The sequence below is a fragment of the Dendrobium catenatum genome, unplaced genomic scaffold, assembly GCF_001605985.2.
Source record: "Dendrobium catenatum unplaced genomic scaffold, ASM160598v2 fragScaff_scaffold_1456, whole genome shotgun sequence".
Taxonomy (NCBI): Eukaryota; Viridiplantae; Streptophyta; class Magnoliopsida; order Asparagales; family Orchidaceae; genus Dendrobium; species Dendrobium catenatum.
This window is the reverse complement of record NW_021319918.1, coordinates 191470-216675: the sequence shown is the minus strand read 5'-3', so window position 1 is coordinate 216675 and position 25206 is coordinate 191470. Positions and strand designations below refer to the sequence as shown.

The window sequence follows — 25206 nt, the reverse complement described above, 5'->3', positions numbered from 1 at the left end:
AAATTCAACCTTTTGCTTGTATTTATAAGTTTCAGAGCCATTCCAAAGTTCCCTCATCATCACAGACAGTGGGAACCTGAAGAGTTCAATCCTTACACTTTTGCCATGGAGTATACTTCTCATTACATCTGAAGCAAATTCCCTTCGCCCTCTTCTCCTGCATCTCCCTCTCCGTCAGTCTTTTGAAGTTCCCCAAACTTCCTCCTCATGTTGGATTCTCCCTGGGAGTCTCATTAATATTGCCTGATGCAGGCCCCTTGGGTGCTATAAGAGTGGTTGTCGTCCTGTAAGTGCCTCCTGAGCTGCTGCTCCTGGCTCCCTTCTCTAGATTCTTCTAATTTTCCATCAGCTGTGCTAACTTCATGGCCTCTCCCAAGTCACAAGGCATCATGACTTTCACCGCCGCTCTGATCTTTGTCTTGAGCCCCTTCATGAAGCTTCCTTCCAATGCAGTCTCTAATAATCGCTCCACTTGATTGGCTAGGTGCTCGAAACGCTCACGATAGTCTGCTACTGATCCGTCCTGCACTAGTGCAAAAATTTGCTCATTGAAGTCTCCTTCCCCGTCGGTTTGGAAACGTTCTACTAAGCACTCCTTGAACTCTCTCTAGTCCCTTCACTTATACCATGAAAGTGCCTTCCCCTCAAAACATAGCTCTGCTTCTGTCAATTTCTCCTCCTCCGTCAGTCCATTAACAACAAAATACCTCTTCACCTTGTAGATCCACCCATGTGCATCATCCCCTTAAAAAACGAGCATCTTCTACTTCTCACCTTCTAATATCTCCCATGCCCCCTTATTCCTCCATAGTTTTCCCTTTTCCAAGTGCTCGGCCCTCCCCAAGTCTCACGATCTTCTATCCCACGTTCATACACAAACCCCTCTTTGCTTTCTCCCCTCTTTTCTTCAAAATTCAGCCCCCTTTCTTCAATATTCTCCTTCTTTTCTTCCCCAACCAGCACCCGGTGATTCAAGCCCCCTCATACCCATGCCTCCCTGCATGCCTTCCATCTCTTTCCTCCATGATTTCCACCTCATCATCCCTCCTACGAAAATTAGAATTCATAGTTCATCCCATGGGTCCCTTTGCCTCCGATGCCGCCGTTTGAATATTGATTCTCCAAGATCTTCTTCACCATCAAATGAAGATCGGAGAATTTGTCTTCCATTGACGACATCGTTTCTTCCACAGATGAAACATTGTCTTCTACGAACGAGAGTCGATTTTCCATCGTGGCTTTTATTTGGCTCATTTCTTCTTCAAATTTTTCTTCCAACGCATCAACTTTCTTGGCCGCCATAAAAAATTTTGGATATTAGATCCAAAATTCAGGGAAAAATCAGCCCACAATGATCCATGGATTGCTCTGATACCAATTTGATAGGAAACACTTGAAGATCTTAAGTATTTCCTATATATCAATATTCGGAAAACAACGAGAATTCTCCACAAAAATTCACACAACCACGAAAACAGTAGATAATTTGTATTATTTGATGAAATAGAAACAGAAAATAGCAATATACAGTTGATCTTCTATTCAAGAGGAGGATCTATCTCTCCCAAATCTCTAGACACCACTAGAGCCCAAAAGAACATAAGAGATCTCAAATTTCATCCAAAATTAAGATGTCATAACCCTAGGAAAACAAACTATTTAATGCATACAATCCAAAAGGAAATCCCTAAGCAGTCACTACATTCAAATTTCCCTCCTAACTCCCTCAAAAACCCTGCCTAAACTGCTCTCCCGGCCTGGGCGGCGCGTACATGAGAGGCAGAACACTTCCGCCTCTGTTACGCGTGAGCCGGTCTTGGTATGGACCAGTTGGACCGGTCCACTACCGGTCTAACAGTTAGCTGTTTGGAACGACTAGACTAGTTGGAGTCGACATAGTTGTCTTAGATAAAGAGGGTCCGACAATAGGATATAATGATATATGTGGTTGTTTTTTGTTGGATTGTGACTTTGGTGGACTGTAATTGTCGGAGAGATGACAAGAATGTGGTTGTTGGCGGGTTGCTAGAATGATCATGACTTGAGAAGAGATGAATATAGGAGGGCCGCAACTGTCGGAAAATCACAACACTGAAGGCTATGATTGTTGGAATTGTAGGGAAGAATTTGCAATGTGGCTGCAGTTAAGAGGGAAGCCTTTGGCAATTTAGGTGCAATAGATACCAGAAGGGTACACATTATAGGGCTTTGATGCCGTGTGAGAAACTTCAAGAAATTTAAATTGATCTTACCGGATTCTATTGACAAGTAACATGTAGTTAGGGTTATATGTGAGTTTTTCATAGGGAAAATAAAGTAAACACATAAATGAAAGAAAGGAACATATAATTGAAAATAAAGTCATATTAAAATAGAGATATCTCTGATCAATAATTTTAGGATTAGAGAACCAATTTTAGTTGTTTCCTTAAGGTGCCACTCTTGTATTGGACATTGCTGGACAATTTTCATAGCAATTGTAGAGCCTGCAATAATTAGTTATTTCCATAGAAGATTAGCACATTATTGGATAACAAGCACACCATCCAACATGTTTGATTGATGAGATAAGAATGCATACTGGAGATTGAATGCTTGGACAATGTTAATTTTTGAGTTAATAAATGTAGAAATTATATACCTTGTTTGAGCTCCCTTCTATGTATATGATAAGAGTCATGTCACATTGCAATAGAGTTAATAAATGATAAAGATGTTAAATTCAGAGAATAGGAGAGGGAAAAGGCTTAATTTTATTGCACAAAACTATTCCTATTTATAGATCTATACAAGATGTCTTAATAAAGAAATAAATAATTATAGAATCATGCATAATTGCTCTAATATAATCCTTTCTAAATCAGACACCAAGTATGGAAGGAGATCAGCATGATCTAGGTGAGCCTCCCACGGATCCCCATGCTGGCCGTAGGATCAAATGGTCAAGGGACAACTAAGATTTAACACTCCCACAAATCTCCCTGCTGGCCGTGGGATCAAGGGCCAAGGGACATCTGTGATTTAACAAAAGCAAACCTAGTGCAGATTGTTTTTTGGCTATTGGTTTTTTGCCAACCCCACAGTGGGGTAAGGCTTGATGTTACTTGTTGGTTTCATGTAGTTTTGTTTGGAAAGAGATGCCTTTCACTAAAGGGATCCGTTCTAGGGTAGGTTTTGCTTGATTTGGTAGGAATGTCATTGTATGCATACGGTGCCTTGTTCTTGTGAATTAAATATATTTGTTTTAATTTGTTAGACAAAAGCTTGTGCTTAGCTAATTATGCTTGCTATTATATTACAATATCTTACAACATGTTGACATGATTAGAAGGTTGATGTAGGACTACAATGCTTAAATTAATTTGATAAGAACTTGCATGACTTATTGATTAGAATAATAATGATTAGAACTATTAGCAAATAAAAACGTCAAAATAAAAAATAAGAGCTTTGAATTATCAAAATAGCAAAGAAAATCAACGACATGCAAATATAATAGCTTTCAACAAAGATCCCTAATATAACAATAAGATTAGAAGCAAATAAAGTGCACTCAATCCTACGTTTACTAAGCTCGGCAGAGTTAGGCCAACACGATCTGCATGAATTAAATCAAATCACAAAAGAGAGGGTTAGACTAAGGAAATACAAGAGGAGAAAGATTGGAAGACCTTCGTCACGGCTCGGATGTAATCCTCCACTAGACGGTACCAAGTTGCTCCTCTATGGCTTTGACGAGAGTGTCTAGAATGTGCTCCACCTATTCCTCGACTGTGTCGTCGATGCGAGGGTTGACGTCGAAAAAGGTCGAGTGCAGGATGCAAACAAAGCCTTGTTCGTCGTAGGCGGGACCGTAATCAAGATCTGGATCGGCCATGCATCGATCTTGTCGCGTCGAGGTATTGACAGAAGTGTTCTTTGTTGTCCAAGCAGATTTTCCTCAAGAATTTAGGTGGTGGAAGATGGAGTAGGGTGGTCGGCCACAAGGAAGAAGCTTAGGAAATCTAACTTCAGGTTTTGGAGAATTGGAAGGGAGGGAGAAGTGCCAATCAATCATCTAATTAATCCTCATGCATGAAATGAATTAAGAGGAGAGGGAGAGAGGTAGGAGTGGCAGGATGAGGGGCTAGGAGGATTTGTTTCCAAATCCCAATACTTGCTTTAGGAAAGAAAATAATGAGGTGTGTGGCTTAGGGGATTTCAGCCAAGTGGGGAGGGGGCTATTTGAATTAATTCCCAAAGAGGGGTGTTGGATTTAGGAAACAAATCCAAAAGGAAATGGGGGGTAAAATAGATTTAGTAATTTAGGAAAGATTTTAAATTTCAAATTGAATGAATTTGAATTTTAAACCTATCCAAATTATATCAATCTAAAATAGGCAATGGGGATCAAAGGGGGAAAGGGGATCTAGGAGCCGGCGGCATGCTTGGTTCGGGTATGGAGATCGACGGTTAGATGGGGTGTATGTGGATCTCGGTGGGTAAGGGAAAGGGGCTTGGTGAAGGAGGAGGTCTTGGGTCTACGGTCAGTTGAGGTGAAGAGGGCCGGTGGTGGTGGTGGGAGGAAGGGAAGAGATAGGAAATAGAACCACGAACCCGACTCGTCAAGATTGGTGGGTGATGCGCAATCTTCCCTCTCCTAGTGATCTCTCACCGGTTTCTCATGCTCTCAAGAGAACTCAAAAGATTTGTGGAAAATTTTTTTTCAATCATTCATCCCATCAAAATAGAATAATGGGGCTATATATAGCCTTGAAGGAGGAGGTCTTGGGTGTACGGTCTGTTGAGGTGAAGAGGGCCGGTGGTGGTGGTGGGAGGAAGGGAAGAGATAGGAAATAGAACCACGAACCCGACTCGTCAAGATTGGTGGGTGATGCACAATCTTCCCTCTCCTAGTGATCTCTCACCGATTTCTCAAGCTCTCAAGAGAACTCAAAAGATTTGTGGAAAATTTTCTTTCAATCATTCATCCCATCAAAATAGAATAATGGGCTATATATAGCCTCGTACAAAGACTCAAGATAATAAAAGACGACAACGCCCACTGGGCTTACATACGACCTCCCTTAAGGGGTAAAAATGGAAAACTAATAAAGCAAATACAATATGACATCATAAATAAGAAAATACATAATACCACTTAGAAATACAATGACTCAATCGTGGTTGTAGATCGACGGCCACGTTTCTGATAGACTTTCCACGATCTGGTGTCCCCATCAAAGGTTTATACACGAACTTTGTGCTTTACCACTTGAATGTTTAAACAGTTTGTTCATTAGTGGTCACGATTTCTTCTTTGTGAAATTTAGCATCTTTCTACCCATTTGAAGTTTTTTTTTAAAATATTTTGCTTTATATGTAGCTCCAGTGTTAAAGGTTAGAGTGAGTTTCCTTAATTGATTTGGTCACATAAAACGGTTAAGAAATGTAGAGATAGACTTAAAAAGATTGGTTAGAAAGTATTGAAAATGCTATTTTTTATTAGATTTAAATGAGAATTTGACTCTTAATACGACATAATAGAGAAAAAAAGGATTTATGTAGCTAAACTCACGTAGTGGGATAAAGGCTTGATGTTATTTTTGTTGGTGTTTGCGCTGTAATTCTACATGCTTTCTTTATGATGTAATTGTGTAGGTCACCAAGTTTTTTTCTTCTTCCTTGTTATTTATCTAGGCCAAAATTAAAAGCATTGAGTCACAACTCATGGAGGCTCTTAGTTCAAGTGATTTGAGGTCAGAATCCGGTTCTGCTGGTGCTTTTTCTTCTCCAAAAGGGGTTCATGACAGTGTTACTTCAGCTAGTGTTACCAAAAAGCTTGAAGAAGAGCTCTCTAAGCGTGATGCACTAATTGAGGTTTGTTTTGCTAAATTTTGAATCATTTGGTACGTGCATAATTAAAATTTATTATTTTTTGTTGGCAGCTGAAAGTAATCAGATTTCACCAATTTGGTTTTAACTAAATGCTGCTAATGGCTTATTTATTATTTAGATGGATTTTATGCCATTGTTGTATCAGTGATATTCCTCTAAAATAATCCACCATACTCCAAGTGCAAGCTCATAATGAATGGCTTGTGGAGTCGGTTACGTCATAAGTCCAAATTATGAGGCAAAGTGAGTGCATTGTTGAAATCATGCTCAACCTATTTTATGTAATTATTGGCTGTTGATTATGAGCTTATTGACAAGAATATTTGAAAACGTAAGACTAGGAGGACATATTATTTCATAGTGATATATTATTATAAAAATCTGTAGGCTAAATTAAGTGTTTAAAATTGTGGTTGTAAACTATATTAATTAAGAAGTTTAGATGTCTCTTCAACTATGACGTAATAAGATTACTTGGCTACTTGGATAGAGTAGGGACATCTTCAGGAGATGCTGCCATATGGCTGCGTTACGTGCACCTGTTGGTCGGGACTAACAGCTTCTTTTAATTAAGTTTGAATGATGAAATTCAGGAGCCCAGAGTCTCATTACAGGAATTTCTAATATTTAGCTTTTCCTTGATGCTTTGGTGAGCACATGATATTGTTGGAATAATCTATCTATGGTGGAGTTGACTGTTCAGGTGTAAAAGAGGCGTTTTGATGCAGGACTATGTATGAATGCAATCAATTCGTTAGGAATTTGCACAACTCTTGATTAGAATAAAATGAAGAAACTAGTAGCAGCTCAAACAACAAACTAAAACGAATAAGGGGTCACGCCCGCTTAGGCTAAATCACATAACCAGAGATTCGAAGCTTTCAAAATGAAATAGAAAACAACACTATGCCAAAATAGTAGTTTCAAATAAAATCCCTAGTATAATAGTGAAATTAGTAAGCACATGAATATACTCAAAATCCTACGTTTACTAAGCTTAGCAGGAGCATGGGGAATCGTCCTTCGTGACTACAATCAAATGCAAGAGAAAGTTAGATTCGAGAAATATGTTGAAAGGGGAAAAGAGAACCTCTTCTCAAGGAGCGGTGGAGATCCTCCACTCAACGCCTTCAAGCTGCTCTTCGATTTCTTCCACCAAAGTGTCTAGAATACGCTCTATGTAGTCTTCGACGGTCTGATTGACCCTTGTATTAACGTCAAAGAAGGTTTACTGTAGAATGTCGACGAATCCGTCCTCGTCGTAGGTTCGGCCGTATTCAGTCTTCGGATCCGCCATTCATAGAGACCAGGTGACAAATCTCCTCCCGACTTGATGGTGCACTTGGATAATTTGAAGACAGAGAAATTTCTCTTGCAAGGTGGAGGAGGAAAGAGTCAAGGACAGAAATCTGAAATAAATTTCAGATTTTTGTAAGGAGTGAAGAGGAATTTAGGAGAGAAATTATCAAATCCTAAAATCCGGTGGAGAGTTAATGAGAGAGAGAGGGGGCTGGTAGTGGATAAGGGCCGGCGGCTATGAGGAGGATGGGGAGGGATTTAGGAGAACTAAATGGAGTTGCCAAGTTTAGGTTTAGGAATTAGGAAAGGTTTGATTAACTCCAATTTAATTTGAAAATTAAATTGAGCTCTATTAGGAAACTTTCCTAAAATAGGTTAAGACAAATAGGAAAGGATTTTAATCTTGAATTTAAATAATTTGGATTCCAAATTGATCCCAAATTAATTTGAATTAAATTAGGAAACCCAAACGAGGCAAGTGGAGTGGGGGGGCCGGCGGTATAGCCATGCATGGCTGGCGACTAAGGGTAATAGAGGGAGGGAATTAAGGAGGCTTTAATGCTTCCTTAATTTTAGGGATTGGATTTCAAAGAATTAAATCATTCTAATTAATTCCAACCCTAATGGAGGGAGAATTTGAAATCTTTCCTAAAATAGATTTTATAATTTAGGAAAGAATTTGAATTTCAAATTTGGGGAAATTTGAATTCAAAGACCACTAAATTATGGCAATCCAATACAATCCAATATTAGGGATTATTCCAAAGTAGGCAATGGAGGGGGAAGATGGAAGAGAGTGAGGTCGGCGGCTAGAATGGGTCGGGTAGGGGCTGGCGGCAAGGTGGGATGGAGACGTTGTGTTGGTGGGTGGAGGGAAACGACTAGGAGAAATAAGATTGTGAAGGTGGGTGGGAGATAGGTTAAGGGAAATCAAATATACTAAACCACGAACTCAGCCGTCTCCAAGGTTGGTGGGTGATGTGCCAATCTCCCTCTCCAAGGGATCTCTCTCCGATCTCTTAAGCTCTCTCAAGAACTCCAAGCAAGAAGACAAAATTCTCTAATAATCATTCATTACCTTGAAAAATAACACATGAGGCTATAAATAGCCAAGTACATGAGACTCACGAAAATAAAAGACAAAAATGCCCTCCGGACTTACATACAACATCCCTCACTAAAAGGGTACGACTGGAAAACTCATAAAACAAATGCACGAAACTGAAAATAAGAAAATACATAAATAACTTAAATAAAAAATACAATGACTCGATCGTGGCCGTAGATCGGCGGCCACACCTCTGATAAACCTTCCATGATCTGATGTTCCCATCACGTTTCTTTCTGTTTTTGTAACTGGTGGTGTTATCGTTTGTATTACTAAAATTTTCCACCTGTTTAGGTAAAATGGATACTAGAAGTGCACGTTAATATTTGTTTGGTAGATTTGAGCATTGTTAGTCTTAAATTTCATTGAGGCACGCTTAAATTTCATTTGGGCTGCATGCCTCGAATGAAAGCAAACACATGTTTCCATTTTGCTTTATTTGCTTATGGAATGCTTAAGTTTTTTTTAAGCAACAATATTGTCTTACATATAAGTTGGCTCAAACGATTGTTAATTCCATTGTTCTCTCAAGATATTTACATCTTTGATCTTGCAAAAACATAAAGAATGCAGCAATTAATCATATCTATACATCCTGTTTGTTCACATATAATTTAATGCTCCATTTATATCTTTTAATGTTTACTAGTCATTGGAGGAGAATGTCACACTCACACCAACCCTACATTAAACAATAGACAAGAAACGCAACCATGAGACTGTCAATCATTTACTTTACTATATTACATTTCAATATAATTCATGTAATCCAAATGCAGAATGATTTTAAAAGAGATCATAACTTAAAACGTCAATCATAGTGAAAGCTGTCCAACATTTTCATTTACAGAGCAATTGCTGGAAAAAAAAAAAAACATATAACTATTAAAATGCTGTTGAAAATTTTGGACTGCTTGTGTCTCCCAAGGTTTGCAACCACTTCATCCCCAGGATCAGCACCCCTTTGCTCTGCTCCTCCATGCCTTTCCCCATACCTACCTCTATCCTCGATATGGAAAGGCTCCATATAGGGTTTTCTTCTTTCTCCCTCCACGATCTCCACCTCATCTTCCTCCCTACGAATTTTAGAATTCGTGTTCTTCCCTTCCAACCCTTTTGCCACTGAAGCTGCCGTTTGGTTGTAGATTTCTAACATTTTCTTCATAATGTCCCGGAGATCGGCTACTTGTTCTTCCATAAAGGAAATCCTGTCCTTCATCGTTGTCTTGATTTGGTTCATCTCCACTTGAAGTCTTTCTTCTAGTGCATCTACTTTTTTGGCCGTCATCTCTATTCGGATCTCTGTAGATTTAAAAAATATGGATTTGAATCACAAAAACAACAACTTTCACCTTCCCCGGCAAAAAATTAGATGCTGAAATTTGCCAAAAATAGCCCCCCAATGTTTCCAAGATTTGCTCTGATACCAATTTGATAGGACACACTTGTAGATCTCAAGTATTTCCTATCAATTTTCGGAAAACAACAAAAATTCTTCACAAAAATCTGCACAAAATCACTAAAACAATCGATAATTTTATATTATTTGATGAAAGAGAAACTAAAAAAAAGCAAGATACAATTGATCCTTTATTCGAGAGGAGGATCGATCTCTCCCAAATCTCTAGACGCCGCTAGAGCCCAAAAGAAAACCTAAATCTAAGAGATCTCAAATTTCAGCCAAATTCAAGATGCCCTAACCCTAGGAAAACAAACTATTTATTGCATACCATTCAAAAGGAAATCTCTAAACAATCTCTACATTCAATTCCCTCCTAAACTTCCTCAAAAAACCTTCCAAAAATGCTTCATTAGCTCCTGCGGTGGGATCGATGGAATTAGAGGCGGATGATTTCTGCCTCTATGTCGCACGGGCTGGTCCTGCAGGACCGGCTGGACCGTTCTAACACTTTCTTACATTGACACAAATAAACATAAAACAAAAGCTGAATCTGACACTATTCTGGCTCAACTTGATCTTTCCTTTTTCCTATAATAGCTAGAATAACAATCTGGTTAGCTACAACGCACATAAAGATATTTAACTCTAATACAATTGGTCAATTGTTAAGTATAGAAAAATACATTAATTATATGTGCATCAATAAGTGAATGTAAGAAAAATTGTATATACTCGTTTAATAGGAAATATGCACAACAGGTTATAAAATGAGTGAAAATATTGCTTCAAATGAGAGTTATGCAAAATGCTATTTTAAAATCATTACATTAGGCTAGTTCCATTCAATATGAACATGATATATTGCCTGTGAATTTTACATTATTAGTTGTTTTCCAATATGTACATCATACATTGCTATAAGTTATTATAAATAAATTTCAATTCATTTCATAATTCCCTTTTTAGCCTCAAAAGATGTCATGTTTAGATGTCAGTGTAGGTCTACAACCCATAAGCTCTTGAGGTCATACTACACTTTCGCCCGTAGACTTCATATCATAGCCTGTAGTCTTCCTATCATATTGAGGTCGCAATTCCCATCGGGTCGCATTGTGTCACGACCCGGCTCGGATGCTCGATTTAACGAGGCGGGAACTAAAAGTCGGACGGTAAAAAAATTCATTCAATGCATAAACAATACAATACATAACTTTCTCTATCTTACTGAAGAGCCTCTAATACACAAATTATAAATTATCTGTTGTCATTTGCACCCGTCTTCTATAGACGAACTCTTCTCTTTCTGCCATTTCTAAATCACCGAAGACTTACCTGAAACATTTAAATTCATGGTTTGAGTTTACTAAGCAAACTTAGTGGGTAAGTGAAGAAAATAATTTATAAGCATAAAATATAATACATAAAACTTTTGATATATGTCCATTAATTTAACATCTGAGTTATATTTCCTTTCTTTATTTAATTTCATTTCATATACATATTATATCGTATTCCTTTCTTTACCTTTTTTTTTATACCATAGCATGTTCATTTATAACATTTACTTTAACAATTATTCATTTTCCCATTTCATATGATACAAGAGTACCGTCTAAATGTACCAAAGGTACAACAATTTTCATTATCTTTTCCATTTTCATAACCTTTTTCTTATTTTACGTGCACGAGTACGTTGCTTCCCCAGCCAGTACCATACGGGGGTGAATTCATGTAAGTTTTGCATGCATAACATTTTCCCTTTCCCTTTGATTCATTTATGTTTGTATCATTTACTTAACATTTATTTATTTGCATTCTTTCATTCATATATACTTTCTTATTACATGTACGTTTTCTTTCTTTCACATATCCATACTTGTACAAGCATTTACTTACTTCGTATAATAGTTTTAAAAAATATATAAATCATAAACTTTAAACAATTATATGCATGCTTCTTTCAAAATGAACTAGAAAATACAATAAAGAAAATTTCATAAATACCCACTTTATTTTCTCTTCCAAGTCTTTGATTCCGTCACCACCTCAACCTCTGTTGAATTCCTTGAAAGAACTCAACTCCTACAATTTGATCCCCTCCTCTCTAATTCAAAATGGAAATCTCCAAATTCTTCCTTTCCCAAATTCCTTCTCATTGTCTTCAATTCCTTCCTTTTTCTTCTATGAAAAATATTTCTAGGTTTTGATGAAATAGAAAAAGATAATTTATACGAAAAGGAAAGAAATTTTTTTACAAACCTCATTCCTTCTTCCTCTCGGTCGTTCCTCTCGTTCGTTGCAAATTTCCACTTCTTTAGCGATAAAAATAGGAAAGGAGTTAAGAAGAGTTGTCGAATTTCATCCCTAATCACGAATTTGCTAAAAACAACTAAAAGAAAACTCCCCATACCTCTCATGCAAGCGCTCGGCCCGCCTTGTTCCGCCTCTTTGTCTGTTCGCGAAAGGCAACTGGGGTCGCGCTTGCCTATTAATAGAACTGGCCGGTTCGGTTGAACCGGCCAGATCCGGTTCTCACACATTGCCTCGCCCGTTTATTATATAACATGACATTTTCTCAAGCTTATTTGATCATTTGCATTTTTTTCCGGGTCATGCGACACTTTATGTAAATATACACATGCATGCAAATTGATATGGTTGTCTGGTGTATCAGTATATGAGCACGTATGACTGTATGAATCACATCTTACAAATCATCGTATGGCAAAGTTGTACATAGCAACATAATATAACAATATCACCTATAACGAAAAGTTACATGTGAAAGGGTTGCGTGGATCATAATTTCAGGCTATTTCCGACAGGCAAGAGTATGGAGATATATGTCAGCCACAACTAATTTGAATGCATGTGCACAAACAATACGCAATCAACTTGCATACTTACTAAAAATGTATATCTGACCACCACAGCTCCAGCTCCTATCCGATCCTCCACACTTCTGGCCAGCTCCCAAAATCGTCTTAACCATCAGTTGCTCCAAGAGAAAACTGAGAGAGCAAGATAATTTACTTAATAACCCCTCCACTTCAATACATGTGAGACACCTGTATACATTTTACCCTTTGCTACAGTGTTTTTAATCTTTTTGAAAATAACATCATTTCTTAAACTTAGGAAAAAAAGCAAATGCGATTTAATTCCCTAATGTCTCATCCTTCGCGATTCAACATATAGTTCTATATGTCGAATTGCTTCATTCAATGAGTAGAATACAATAACATTGAATTTTTTTAATTTCACAAAATGGAAAATTTGGGGTATTTTTTTAGTTGATTCACATACCTCAAATTCTGGTGTTACAGAGAAATGCATGAACTTCTTGTATGATTATAAGTAAGTGTTGATGAAACCTTACTCTTATTCATCTTTATCATCAATGCTCCTTTTTTGCTTAGCAGCCTCTTCTGCACTGTTAGTCTGTTACGCATGATAATGCATGTCATGTCTATGCTGAATCCTGTAGAACCCTTTTATAGAAGGCAGCTGATTTTTTTTTTAAATTTTGGTAATGTAAATTGATTTTTTTCCGTGTGAATTTAATGATGTTAGCTCTCTGTCACATCAGCAGCAACCATTTTCTGAATTTCCCAAATTTTCTGTTTTTATTTTTTCTGCAGAAATTACATCAGGAGAATGAGAAGTTGTTCGACAGGCTATCAGAGAAGTCATCGTTTGGTGGATCTCCACAGGTTTCATGCAAAAGCTTTTAGTTGAAAATTCATTTTGAAAGGATTTGTTAATAACCTGATATTTTTTACTAAATCTTATTAAAAACAATTATTTCTCCTATGTAATTAATCGGCATTTCATGCATCATATTAAACATAATTAACATACAGAGGCAACTAGTTATTCTTTTCTTGAGCTTCTTAACTTCCACGTGACTTCACTTAGGTGCTAGTGCATATTTAGGGCCTTTTTGGTTTGATGTAGAAGCTTGGAAAATTATTATAAATATAGGAGTTTTGAAAATATTGGTACTTGATTTGAAACAAAAATAATGTATAGTAAAATTTTAATAAATTCCAAACTCACCTCATAGGTCAAGTTTGATGTATTCAAAACTTAGCTGAGTTTTGAATACAACGCAAGTCACCGTCATCATCCCCACCCATAGTTGCCCTCTCCCACCCTTGTCATTTACGTCTCCAACATCATTGTTGCCACACTTGTCGTTAACCATGTTGCCGCCACCTCACCCCACATTAGCTCCCATTGCCCCTATCCCTCGCCGTCGGTCGCTACTACTTGCCATAGCCAGTAGCTACTACATCCTACCGTTGGGCATTGCTGCATGCTATCACTATCCGCTATTGCATGTTGTCACCGTCTGTGCCTACCACTGCCGATCAACACCTCTCGTGGCCTGTCATTGCAGACAACTATGACTCCGGTCGCTTTTAGCTGTTGGTTGCTGCAAGTCATCGTTGCTGCCAATCGACAACCTCAACCGTCATTGCCTCTGTCAGTCCCACCAATTGTATTCATTTACTTCAAATCAAGCACAAAAAGTATTCTCTTGCATTTGGTTTACATGAGATTGAAACTCTTATGCTTATTACAGAAGGATAGAGGCCATAACTGATAAGTTTGCTTGGCAATTAATTTTTCTTTTTTTTTGGCTGACTCAAATTTCGAACCTCTGTTAGGCTGCCTGTAGCAATGTTCGCTTTAGGAGCCATGAATATTCAAGAATATGGGACAAGAATTAAGGAAGGGGATGAATGAAAAAAAAAAGGGAAGATTAGGAGAAAGGAAATTATAATTCCATAACATGCCGTAATTACATCAGATTTATTGATGGCAATACCCTTAACATAATTTCACTAAGAACTGAGATTAACCATGCCAACAAAAAAGAGAGAAGATTGCTGATTAGGTTGAAGTTTAACTATAACTTGATCTCCATCCTAAAATTCAACATCACGATGATGATGATGATGATTAGCTTTCTGTTTTATCCAATTCTGCATAGAGTGGAAGTTTTGCTTAAGTTAATGAAAAATAGCATCATGGTCTAAACAAAAGTATGTCGACAGTTTCATTTGAACATGAAGATGGCGTCTAAGCCAGAATCTGAGGTGGGAATCTGCCGTAGCCTTTATGAAAAAGAAGGAAGCCCGGGACAAATGAAGTAAAATATTGTATGAGAACCCTGCCCATGGTAAAGCTGCAGCCGAGACGATGGTGCATCAAACACATAACAAGAAGGATATTTTTCAAGCCCACGGTTTATGACTTCAATCAGGCAATCCTCATTGTTGAAGTGCGACTTGGTGCCATGTCATGAAATATATCGTGCCAAAATATACTCATAAATAATTGATCCCTATGAAAAATGATGGAAGGAGGTATACCACGCAGTTTCCAAAAATAAAAAATAAAATTTAAAGCAGTAAAATTTGTTTGTAACAATTACAAATGCATGTATTTTGACAATAAATCGACAACCACCATAATGGAGGTTTATGGCCCAACTGAGGAAGAATGGTGATAAAGTCAAGTCCATGGATACATCCTTCCAAATGCTCAATAGAAGAGTAGACTATAGAAGCCTACCCTGAGAGGGAGGTTGATACTTTGTAATTTGACAAACATGTCAACTTTTAATAAATTTATTAACATAGTTTTGTAAAAAAAGCCAAAAGTATTATGTGGCAAGATGATGCATTGTTCATTTTATTCTACGTGACCTGTAATTAAACTTAAGTGAAAAGTGTAGTGTGGCCTACCCACCAAATAAAAGGGAAGAGATTAACTGTGTATGAGAAGGAATACATATTTTCCCTTTAAAAAATAACATGCCATCTTTATGACAATAGTCATAAGTCTTAGCTTGATTAAGGTTAACGTCATGAATTAATTTTTGCATGGTTTGCTTGTTAGCAGCAGTTTGGTAAATATGGGAAAGTGAGAGTCCACAGAAGAAGTCAACAGGGCTAAAATCTTAGAGTTCAATTCATATAGTCGAGAAAATGCATTGGCCACTTTATTGGAACTTTGGAACTTTCGAGGATATATTCGATTGAATAGCTAGACCTAACTAATTTTATGTATAAATGCTGTTGTTTAAGAGTTTGAATGGTTTGATTCATCATTTCATGAATGGTGATGATGAATTTAGTACCCAAAAGCAATGTTTAAAATTGTGTATTCGGGTATTAAGGCGTTTTTCATTCGTGAGGCGAGGCGTAAGCCTCAAGGCATTTTGAGGCGTAAGCCTCAAAATCAAAAGATTGCGTAAATATAAAATAATAAAGTTTTTATATACTAATGAGTGAATAATATAAAACATAAAAAAGCATAAGATATGAAGTGAAATCAAAATATCTCAATAATAAGACAACATGAAATATAGTTCAACTCAAAATTCTATCTTTCCCAAATCCTAGTATTCTTTTCATTAACATATAATTCCAATTTCCAAAAATAAATAGCAATGACATATCACATAAGAACTCATAAGTCATTAGCACTGTCATCACTAAGGGGTTCTTCATTTGAATCGTCATTATGGTGAATTGCTCTCTCCCTTTCCTCCTCTCCTATAGAGTCCAATGTCGGGTATTTACTTTAAGATTTATGTAAGTTTTAATATATATAGCGTGAGGCGTATTCCTCATGCCAGTGAGTCGAAGCGGGCCTCAACCAAGTTGAGGCGCAAGCCTCATAAAAAAAACTCAAGGCGTAAGCATCGAGGCGTTTTTTACTGAAATTGCGCAAAGGCGGGCCTCAAGGCGAGCCTCATATTGCGCAATTTTAAACCATGCCCAAAAGATATTGCCGCCTCTTATAAATGGACTCAGTGATAGCAAAAATTTTGCGAACATATGTAGATGCACATTACCTATGATTTATGAAAGAAGGAAACACCATTTGTCCTTTAAATGCTTGTTGCCTGTTGTCAAATGGCATGGCTGTCCAAGGATTACAATACAGTAATCAGCCCTCTCTTCTACAATTATAAATAGATCAAAATTGCAGTATTCACAGTTTGAACATGTGCAATTTAGGAAAGCAGAGCATTAAGCCACTAAAAGAACTTGCTCCCCAATTCTTTGTAATAATGAGTTAATCGATTTATTTGTAGGTGATATAAATCTTTTAATTCTTTCAACAAGCTCTCTGCCTGGTTTTTGTCCAAATTCATAGGTTATGTTTGTATCAGTTCTAGATATGATCATTTTGGTTGCTGATCTAAATTTTCTGGGTCCTTTAGTTTTCTTCTTGGTTGGATTGGAACCGAACCTTTCCTTTATTATTTACATCACTACTATATTCTTCATTTAAACTTAGTTTCTGCAACAACAACAACATCAAGCTTTTATCCCTACATGAATCATTTTTCTTCATTTTTTTGTTAAGAGTCAAATTCTCATTTAAATCTAATTAAAAAAAGTCATTTCTAATATTTTCTAACCAAGTTGTTTTAGGTATACATCTACCTCTCTTAAAATAGGACAAATCTAATACATCTACTCTCCTAACCGGACCATCAGAAGACCGACGCTTTATCTGATCGAACCTTCTAGCGGCTCTCTCTATTCTTCTCTGCCATTGGAGCTACTCCAACCTTATCACGTATATACTCGTTCCACATTTCGTCTCTAAGTGAAGCCACTCATCCACCTGAGCATCCTCATCTTTGCAATACTTAACATAATTTTATGCACCTCTTTTAATGGCCAACATTCTGCGCTATAAAGCATTGCAGGTCTCATCACCATCTTATAAAATTTTTCCTTAAGTTTGAGTGATACTTTTCTGTCACATAACAAATCCGATGAATTCCTCAACTTCAACCATCCAACTTGTATTCTACTAATAACATCCCCATCTATTCTACCATCACTTTGAACAATAGACTTGTTTTTTAATAACTTGATCGTCCAAAGTCAAAATCCCCCCACTAGATCTATTACTACTAAAATTACGCTCAATGTATTTAGTTTTAGATCCACTCAAATAAAAATCTTTAGAATCTAAGGTTGACCTCCCTAATTCAAGTTTTTCTTAAACTCCCTCTCTAGTCTTATCAACAAGAATAATATCATCAGCAAAAAGCATACATTAGGGTACATCGTCTCGCAAATGTCTAGTAAGAACATCCATAACTAAAGCAAAAAGATACGGGCTTAAAGTTTATCTTTGATGTAATTCAACTAAAATAAGAAAATACTTGGTCAAACCATCTTATGTTTGAGCACAAGTAACAACTCCTGTATAAATATCCTTAATGACTTGATATAAACATTATTAACTTCGGTTTTACTAATGCAATCATACAAACAAAAATTTCAATTTTTATTTATGGTGCTAAGGTCACTAAAGTTGATCGTATTGTCACGATTTTCATTGAAAAATTTATCCATATATTTTATCCACCTTTGTTGAATATCCTCTTCTATTAAAATCACTTTTTGATCTTCATCCTTAATGCAATTCACTTGAACTAAATCCTTACTTTTTTTGTCTTTATTTAGCTAGCTTATATGTACATCATTCACCTTCCTTCATATCTAATCTATTGTATAAATCATTAAAAGCTAAATTCTTTTCATCACATATTGCTTTTGTAGACTCCTTACAAGCATCTTTATATATTTTCCTATTTTTTGTGCTTTTACGTCTAAACCAATTTTTATAATAATGTTTCTTATTTTTTATTTTTTCTTACACATTTTGATTCCACAACCAACTATTTTTATAACAAAACTTTTTCATTTGATACTCCAACTACAGACTTTGCAATATTTTTAATATCACATTATCACTAACTAGTTTGTCCTACATAACATTAGTTTTCTTATGCATAGTCAAAATCTTTAGATCTTGAATCTTACTCTTAAAAATATTTTTGTTAGTGGTCTTTAATGCTCCAATTTAATCCTAGGATAATATTTTACTTTATTTTGTATATTCTACCCATTCATCTTAAAGTCCAAAACTAATAAGTGAAGTTGGATACATAAACTTTTACTCTGATAATATTATAATCTTGGCAATATAAACGATTTATTTTTCTTATAAGAAAATAATCAATCTTAGTTTTATTATATCCTCTTTTATAAGTGATGAGATGTTTTTTTCTTTTCTTAAATAAGTTATTAGCAATTACAAAATCATAAGCTAGAGAAAAATTTAATATGTTCTTATTACCTTTATTAGTCGCTCCAAACTCATAGACATCATGAATGCTTTCAAAATCTTCTACTACTCTACTAACATGTTTATTTAAATCTCCTCCAATAAAAACTCTTTTTTCAATAGACATCATTTGTATTAATTATTCTAAGTCATTCCAAAAATTTAATTTTGAACACATTTTCAAACATATACTTGAGGAGCATAAATACTTATAATATTGATAATGTTATCATCAATAACAACCTTTAAAGCTATTAATTTATCTTCAATTCTATTAATTTCTATATTATTATCTTGCAAACTCATATATAATCATACATACATCATTTCTAGTATGACTCCTACATAATAACATAGATTAGATTCTAAGCTATCAATCTCCTTAGCTTTTTCTTCAACCCATTTAGTTTCTTGAATGTATAGAATATTTATCTTCTTATGAATCATAATATCTATTAATTTGCCGGTAAGATAACCTATATTTTAAGTTCATATCCTAATTTTAGTTTTATGGATCTTTGCGCACATTTGTCCATGATGTGGGAACCCTTGCTTATTTAACACTATACTTGGGTGTCGGTGCAACAACCCTTGCATACTTCTTGCTGTATTTTGGCTATGTAGCGTGTGGCTTACAGGGAACACCTTAACATTAACACAATGTATTAAATGATTCATGACATGACTATATGAAAGGTTTTACATTGGCCGTCAATCGCCTAACTTAAGCCTCCACTTTTGTCAACAACAGTATTATCTAAACTTAGTTTCTGAACTCAAAAAACTGATCTTCATATTTTTTCCTTTCTAGAATTTATCTTTTACTCAGAAGTTTATAATCAATATGAGCAACTTCTTAAAATTTATGATTTCTTTAATTAAAATATCTCTTCAGCTAACCAATCAAAATTCAAACGTAGTTATAATTATATATATATATATATTCTTCATATTTTTTCCTTTCTAGAATTTATCTTTTACTCAGAAGTTTATAATCAATATGAGCAACTTCTTAAAATTTATGATTTCTTTAATTAAAATATCTCTTCAGCTAACCAATCAAAATTCAAACGTAGTTATAATTATATATATATATATATATATATATATATATATATATATATATATTTTTGGTTCCTATCAAGGCAGGGTCAAGGAAGGGTCTAGTTCAAGTTAATCAAGGAAGGGTCTATTTCAAGTTAAATATATTCTTGTTTTATAATCTCATATTATGAATGTGATAGGAAACACTTGAAGATTTCAAGTAAATCCTATCAAGAGAGCAAAAACAGCGAGAAATCTCCACAATTCTAATGGAAAACCAGTGAAAAATAGTAATTTTATTGCAAGAAAACAAACTACGGAAGAAAATAATAAGATACAATTGATACTCTATTCGAGAGGAGGATCGATCTCTCCCAAATCTTTAGACGCTGCTAGAGCCTAAAGAAAACCTATGAGATCTCAAATTTCAGCCAAATTCCAGATGTCCTAACCCTAGGAAAACAAACTATTTAATGCATACAAATCAAAAGGAAATCCCAAACAGTCAATACATTTAAATTTCCCTCCTAACTCCCTCAAAAATCCTTCCTAAATAGCCCACGCAATCCTAGGTGTGTGTTCGGAGCATACTGGAGGCGGACACTTCTGCCTCTGTTCGCGTAAGCTAGTCCCGTCGGACCGGCTGGGCCGGTCCTGTCAGAACAGCTAGACTGGTCTAACATTACTCCCATCCCAAAGATCCACCTTGTCCGCAAGGTGGAAAGATGACACCCTCCTCCATTCCTTCTTCATCACAAATGGTAAGAACCTGAAGAGTTTGATCCTTACCCCCTACACCCCGACATATACCTCTCATCACTTCTGAAACAGATCGTCTTCGCCCTTTTCTCCTGTAATTCTGTTTATGTGAACTTCTTGAAGTTGTCTCCAGGTCTTCCTCCGACACTCTTTTTCTTCTAAATCTCCCTAAGAGTACCCGGTGTTGGTTTCTTGCTTGCCAAAAGGTGGTGGTCATCCTGTATGAGCCTCCTGAACTGCTACATCCTGCTCCTTTTTCCATGTGACTCTGATCCTCCACCAACTGAGCTAGATCCATGCCTCCATTGACTCTCCTAAGTCTTGAGGTCTCATCACTCTGACTGCTGCATGGATTTTTGGTTTCAGTCCCTTCATAAAGCTTCCCTCCAATACAGTCTCTGGAAGCCGATCCAATCAACTAGCAAGGTACTCAAATTGCTCACGGTACTCCATCACTATCCCCTCCTGCATCAAAGAGAAGAACTGCTCATAGAAATCCCCTCTCCGGCTAGTTTGAAAACGTTCCAACAGGCGGTCTTTAAACTCCCTCCAGGTCCTTATTGGTCGCCTCGTATCCCTCCACTGGTACCATGCTAAAGTTTTCCCTTCCAAGCACATCCAGGCTGCCATCAATCTCTTCCCCTTAAACTCCCTCCAGGTCCTTATTGGTCGCCTCGTATCCCTCCACTGGTACCATGCTAAAGTTTTCCCTTCCAAGCACATCCAGGCTGCCATCAATCTCTTCCCCTCTATCAACTTGTTGACGGTAAAGTATCTTTCTACCTTGTAGATCCACCCATGGGCATCATCTCCCTCAGAAATAGGCATCTTCAGTTTCCTCACCCTCTGGTCGTCTTCGTTCCCTTCATAATTTCTACTTCCCCAAGGTAGTGGTTCCCCTCAAGTGTCCCAAATCATCTCTTCTACGTTCATACCCAAGTCTTTCATGAAATTCCCACATTCTTTCAAATTCAGCACCCCTTGTATCATAACAAACCCCCTCCCCTTTCAGATTCGGTCCCTCTTTGGTCATAATTACCTCTTTCCCTTTCAAATTCTGCCCCTCTCCTCTTCAAATCATCACATCTTCGTTCTTGCTCCACCTCCTCACGCTTCTCCCCTACCCCCTACCCGGCTTACCCATAGGAACAAGCTCCAGGGAAGGCATTCTCTCTTTTCCCTTTTGAGTCTTCACCTCCTGATCTTTCATTTGCTTTATTGGATTAGAGTTTTCCCCACTTCTTGGGTTGTCGGATGCTTCCCTCGCCTCTGATGATGTCATTTTGGATTGGCCCTCAAGCAACTTCTTCATCATCTCCCCAAGGCTGAAAATTTCCAATCCATCTTCTCATGGATGGCTGAAATTTGACTTTTGACATCTGAAAGTAGAGTGTGAAGATATGAAATTTCAGTTTTCAATTGTGCGATCTCTCCTTTCAACAATTCTACATTTTTTCCTGCAATCGGTACCCGGATCTAGGCTCCAAACAGCAGTTTCTAGCCTTTAAACAGCAAAAAACAGTAGCTCGGTGAGTGAAACGCAGCAAAAATTAGCGAGGAAACTTTGATTTATGGCCAGGAAATTACTCTGATACCAATTTTATAGGAAACACTTGAAGATTTCAAGTAATTGCTATCAAGAGAGCAAAAACAGTCAGATATCTCCATGATTCTAATGGAAAACTAGTGAAAAACAATAATTTTATTGCAAGATAACAAACAAACAACAACAACAACAACATCAAGCCTTTGTCCCGCTATGTGGGGTTGACTGTATGAATCCTTTTTCTATATTGTGTCATGCTAAAAGTGAAATTCTCGTTTAAATAGAAAGATCATTTCTAATATTTTCTAACCAAGTCTTTTTAGGTCTACCTCTACATTTCTTGACATAACTCAAATCTACCTAACCGGGTCATCGGAAGGCCGCCGTTTTATGTGACCACACCATCTAAGGCGATTCTCTCTAATCTTATTTTCCACTGGGGCTACTCCAACCTATTCACTTATATGCTCATTTCGTATTCTATCTCTAAGGGTAAAGCCACTCATCCACCTGAGCATCCTTATCTCTGCAACACTTAGTATTATGCTTCTTTTTTAATGGCCAACGTTCAGCACCATAAATCATTCCAGGTCTCAACAAGAAAACAAACGCCGGAAGAAATAACAAGATACAATTGATCCTCTATTCCAGAGGAGGATCGATCTCTCCCAAATCTCTAGACGCCACTAGAGCCCAAAGAAAACCTATGAGATCTCAAATTTCAGCCAAATTCCAGATGACCTAACCCTAGGAAAGAAAACTATTTAATGCATACAAATCAAAAGGAATTCCCTAAACAGTCCCTACATTCAAATTTCCCTTCTAACTCCCTCAAAAATTCTTCCTAAACAGCTCACGCACGCCCAGGCGTGCATTCGGTGCGTATAGGAGGCTGAAGTGTCCTCCTCTGTTCGCGTAAGCCGGTCCCGTCAGACCTGCTAGACCAGTCCAATGAACCGGTCTAACCGAATGACACAATTTGTTTTTATACTCCTGTGATAAGTGGAATCCTATGCATGAGGCTGGAGGGAGGAGGGTTGTTACCTTGATATTGTTTCTTTTTTCTCATTATGAATGCATGCCCTTGACATGACAATTGATGCAAACTGATTGCTACTCCTATGATCGCATTCTCAACTGTTTCATGTTTAGAACTACGAGAGAGATATAGGGTGCTTGACAACTTAGCTTTAATACCCTAAGTACTAGGCTTGCTTTTAGGGGGGAGAAACCAGCTGTTCTCATGTTCCTTGCCTGATCAATTCCCACCTCTGGAAACAACAGGAGGCGGGGAAGAACTAAAGGTCTTTGCTAAAATTTGAAAGATGAAATGGGACATTTTCTATGCTCCAGTGGTGGTTTAATTAGACTTACAAGGGTCTTAAATTTAGGAAACTGATAAAAGTGAAATAAATTACACACAAAAAAAAAAACCATATTGCCCTTTTAAAGGTTCACTCATTCCATTGAATAATAATAGATTGCTGAAGAACTTCATGTTCGTAGAACTCTTTTTTTGGGGACATTGTGAAGGAATGGTTCATTCCACTACAGTCCAGCCATTAAATTGAACAATTCGCTCACATAGATCTTACTAGATCGATTTGATAGAATTTAGTTGAGTAGAATGCATGGATCAAACAAATCACTAATGATTTCTGTTTCTCTGGGGGAGGTGAAAGACAAAATCAAAACCGTCCATTTCTTTTGATTTCACTGGATGGATCTGATTTCATCATATGAAATATCATACAATGGCCCGCCTAACGAGTTTAGGTCACCTAATGTCGAGTGATCTTATAAGCATCCTTTAGCTCACATAATGTCGAGTGATCTTATAAGCATCTTTTAGCTCACATATTGTGAGTGATCTTCATATCGATGATACAATTCTCTTATAATAGCCCTTTTAGTTTGATGTTATGTTCTTCCATAATAAGAACACCTTTTTATGCTACTACTCTATCTAATGTCATTTTAAAATCAATGAGCAATGTCATCTTGAGATCGATGACCTACGTCATCTCAAGCTCGATAAAAGATGTCTCAATGCCCGATGCCCATTACACAACAACGATGCTTGACTGTTGAGATTCTATGCTCTTGATGCCTTACACGACATCGACATCCGACTCTCGACATCATAATATTAATCATTTCAAGCAAAAATCATAGTCATATAATATTGTTGGATTGCTATAGATGGAAAGGGTTAGGACATAATTCAGGATTATTTTAACACAATTACATGGTTGTGATCTCTAAAAAAAAAGGTAATGGGCATCGGACACATTAAATGTTATTGTCCAGTTTTGCTTTATTAAAATTTAAATTTTTTTGGCTTTCTGTCCAGTTTATCCCTTTTCCATTTTCTTCATAACTTGATGTTGAGCATTAGCAATCTTTCTTTATGCTGAATGCTTTCCTGAAGATGTGTTTTTTATTCTTATTTTTTTATTATTGAGCCCACTAACATGTCAAATGTTGGGATGTAGCAAAATTCGAGCTTTTAAAAGTTTCAAGGACCCAAATATAATGAGGCTTGTTTTTTGGTAATATCCCTAGCTGTTTTCTGCTGTTATTGTTATCTTGCTTGGTTCTTCACTGCATTTCTAACTGATGATACCTGTATTTTCTTTACTTTTCGTTTTGCCTTTTCCCTATGTTTCAGAAATGTTCTTTTTGAGTCAAATCTTGAACTGATAATCTGTAATTTATTTGAATTGCTCCACTGCAGGTCTTGGCTGCAGTAATCAAAGCTGGAGCTGCAAGGGAGCATGAAATATTAGCTGAAATCAGAGATGCTGTTTTTGCTTTCATTCGCAAAATGGAACCAAGGAGAGTAATGGATACTATGTTAGTTTCTCGGGTTAGAATTTTGTATATACGATCCTTACTTGCTAGATCACCAGAGCTTCAATCCATAAAGGTAAGAAAACTTTATATATCTGGCAATTTATCCTTTTGCTTACATGAGAGTTAATTCTTTGTGCATGACTG

At 36.7% G+C, this 25206-nt stretch overlaps 1 protein-coding gene across 1 annotated transcript in view; it reads left to right on the top strand.

Annotated features, from left to right (window-relative positions):
* LOC110096028 (kinesin-like protein KIN-14L) overlaps positions 1-25206 on the top strand; it is a 77209-nt gene that overhangs the window by 42832 nt on the left and 9171 nt on the right. Inside the window, exons 13-18 of the mRNA XM_028700141.1 lie at positions 5680-5859; positions 13328-13406; positions 20784-20922; positions 21027-21086; positions 21192-21426; positions 24929-25135. Coding sequence (XP_028555974.1) covers positions 5680-5859; positions 13328-13406; positions 20784-20922; positions 21027-21086; positions 21192-21426; positions 24929-25135 — 900 coding nt within the window. The remainder of the gene's footprint in view (positions 1-5679; positions 5860-13327; positions 13407-20783; positions 20923-21026; positions 21087-21191; positions 21427-24928; positions 25136-25206) is intronic.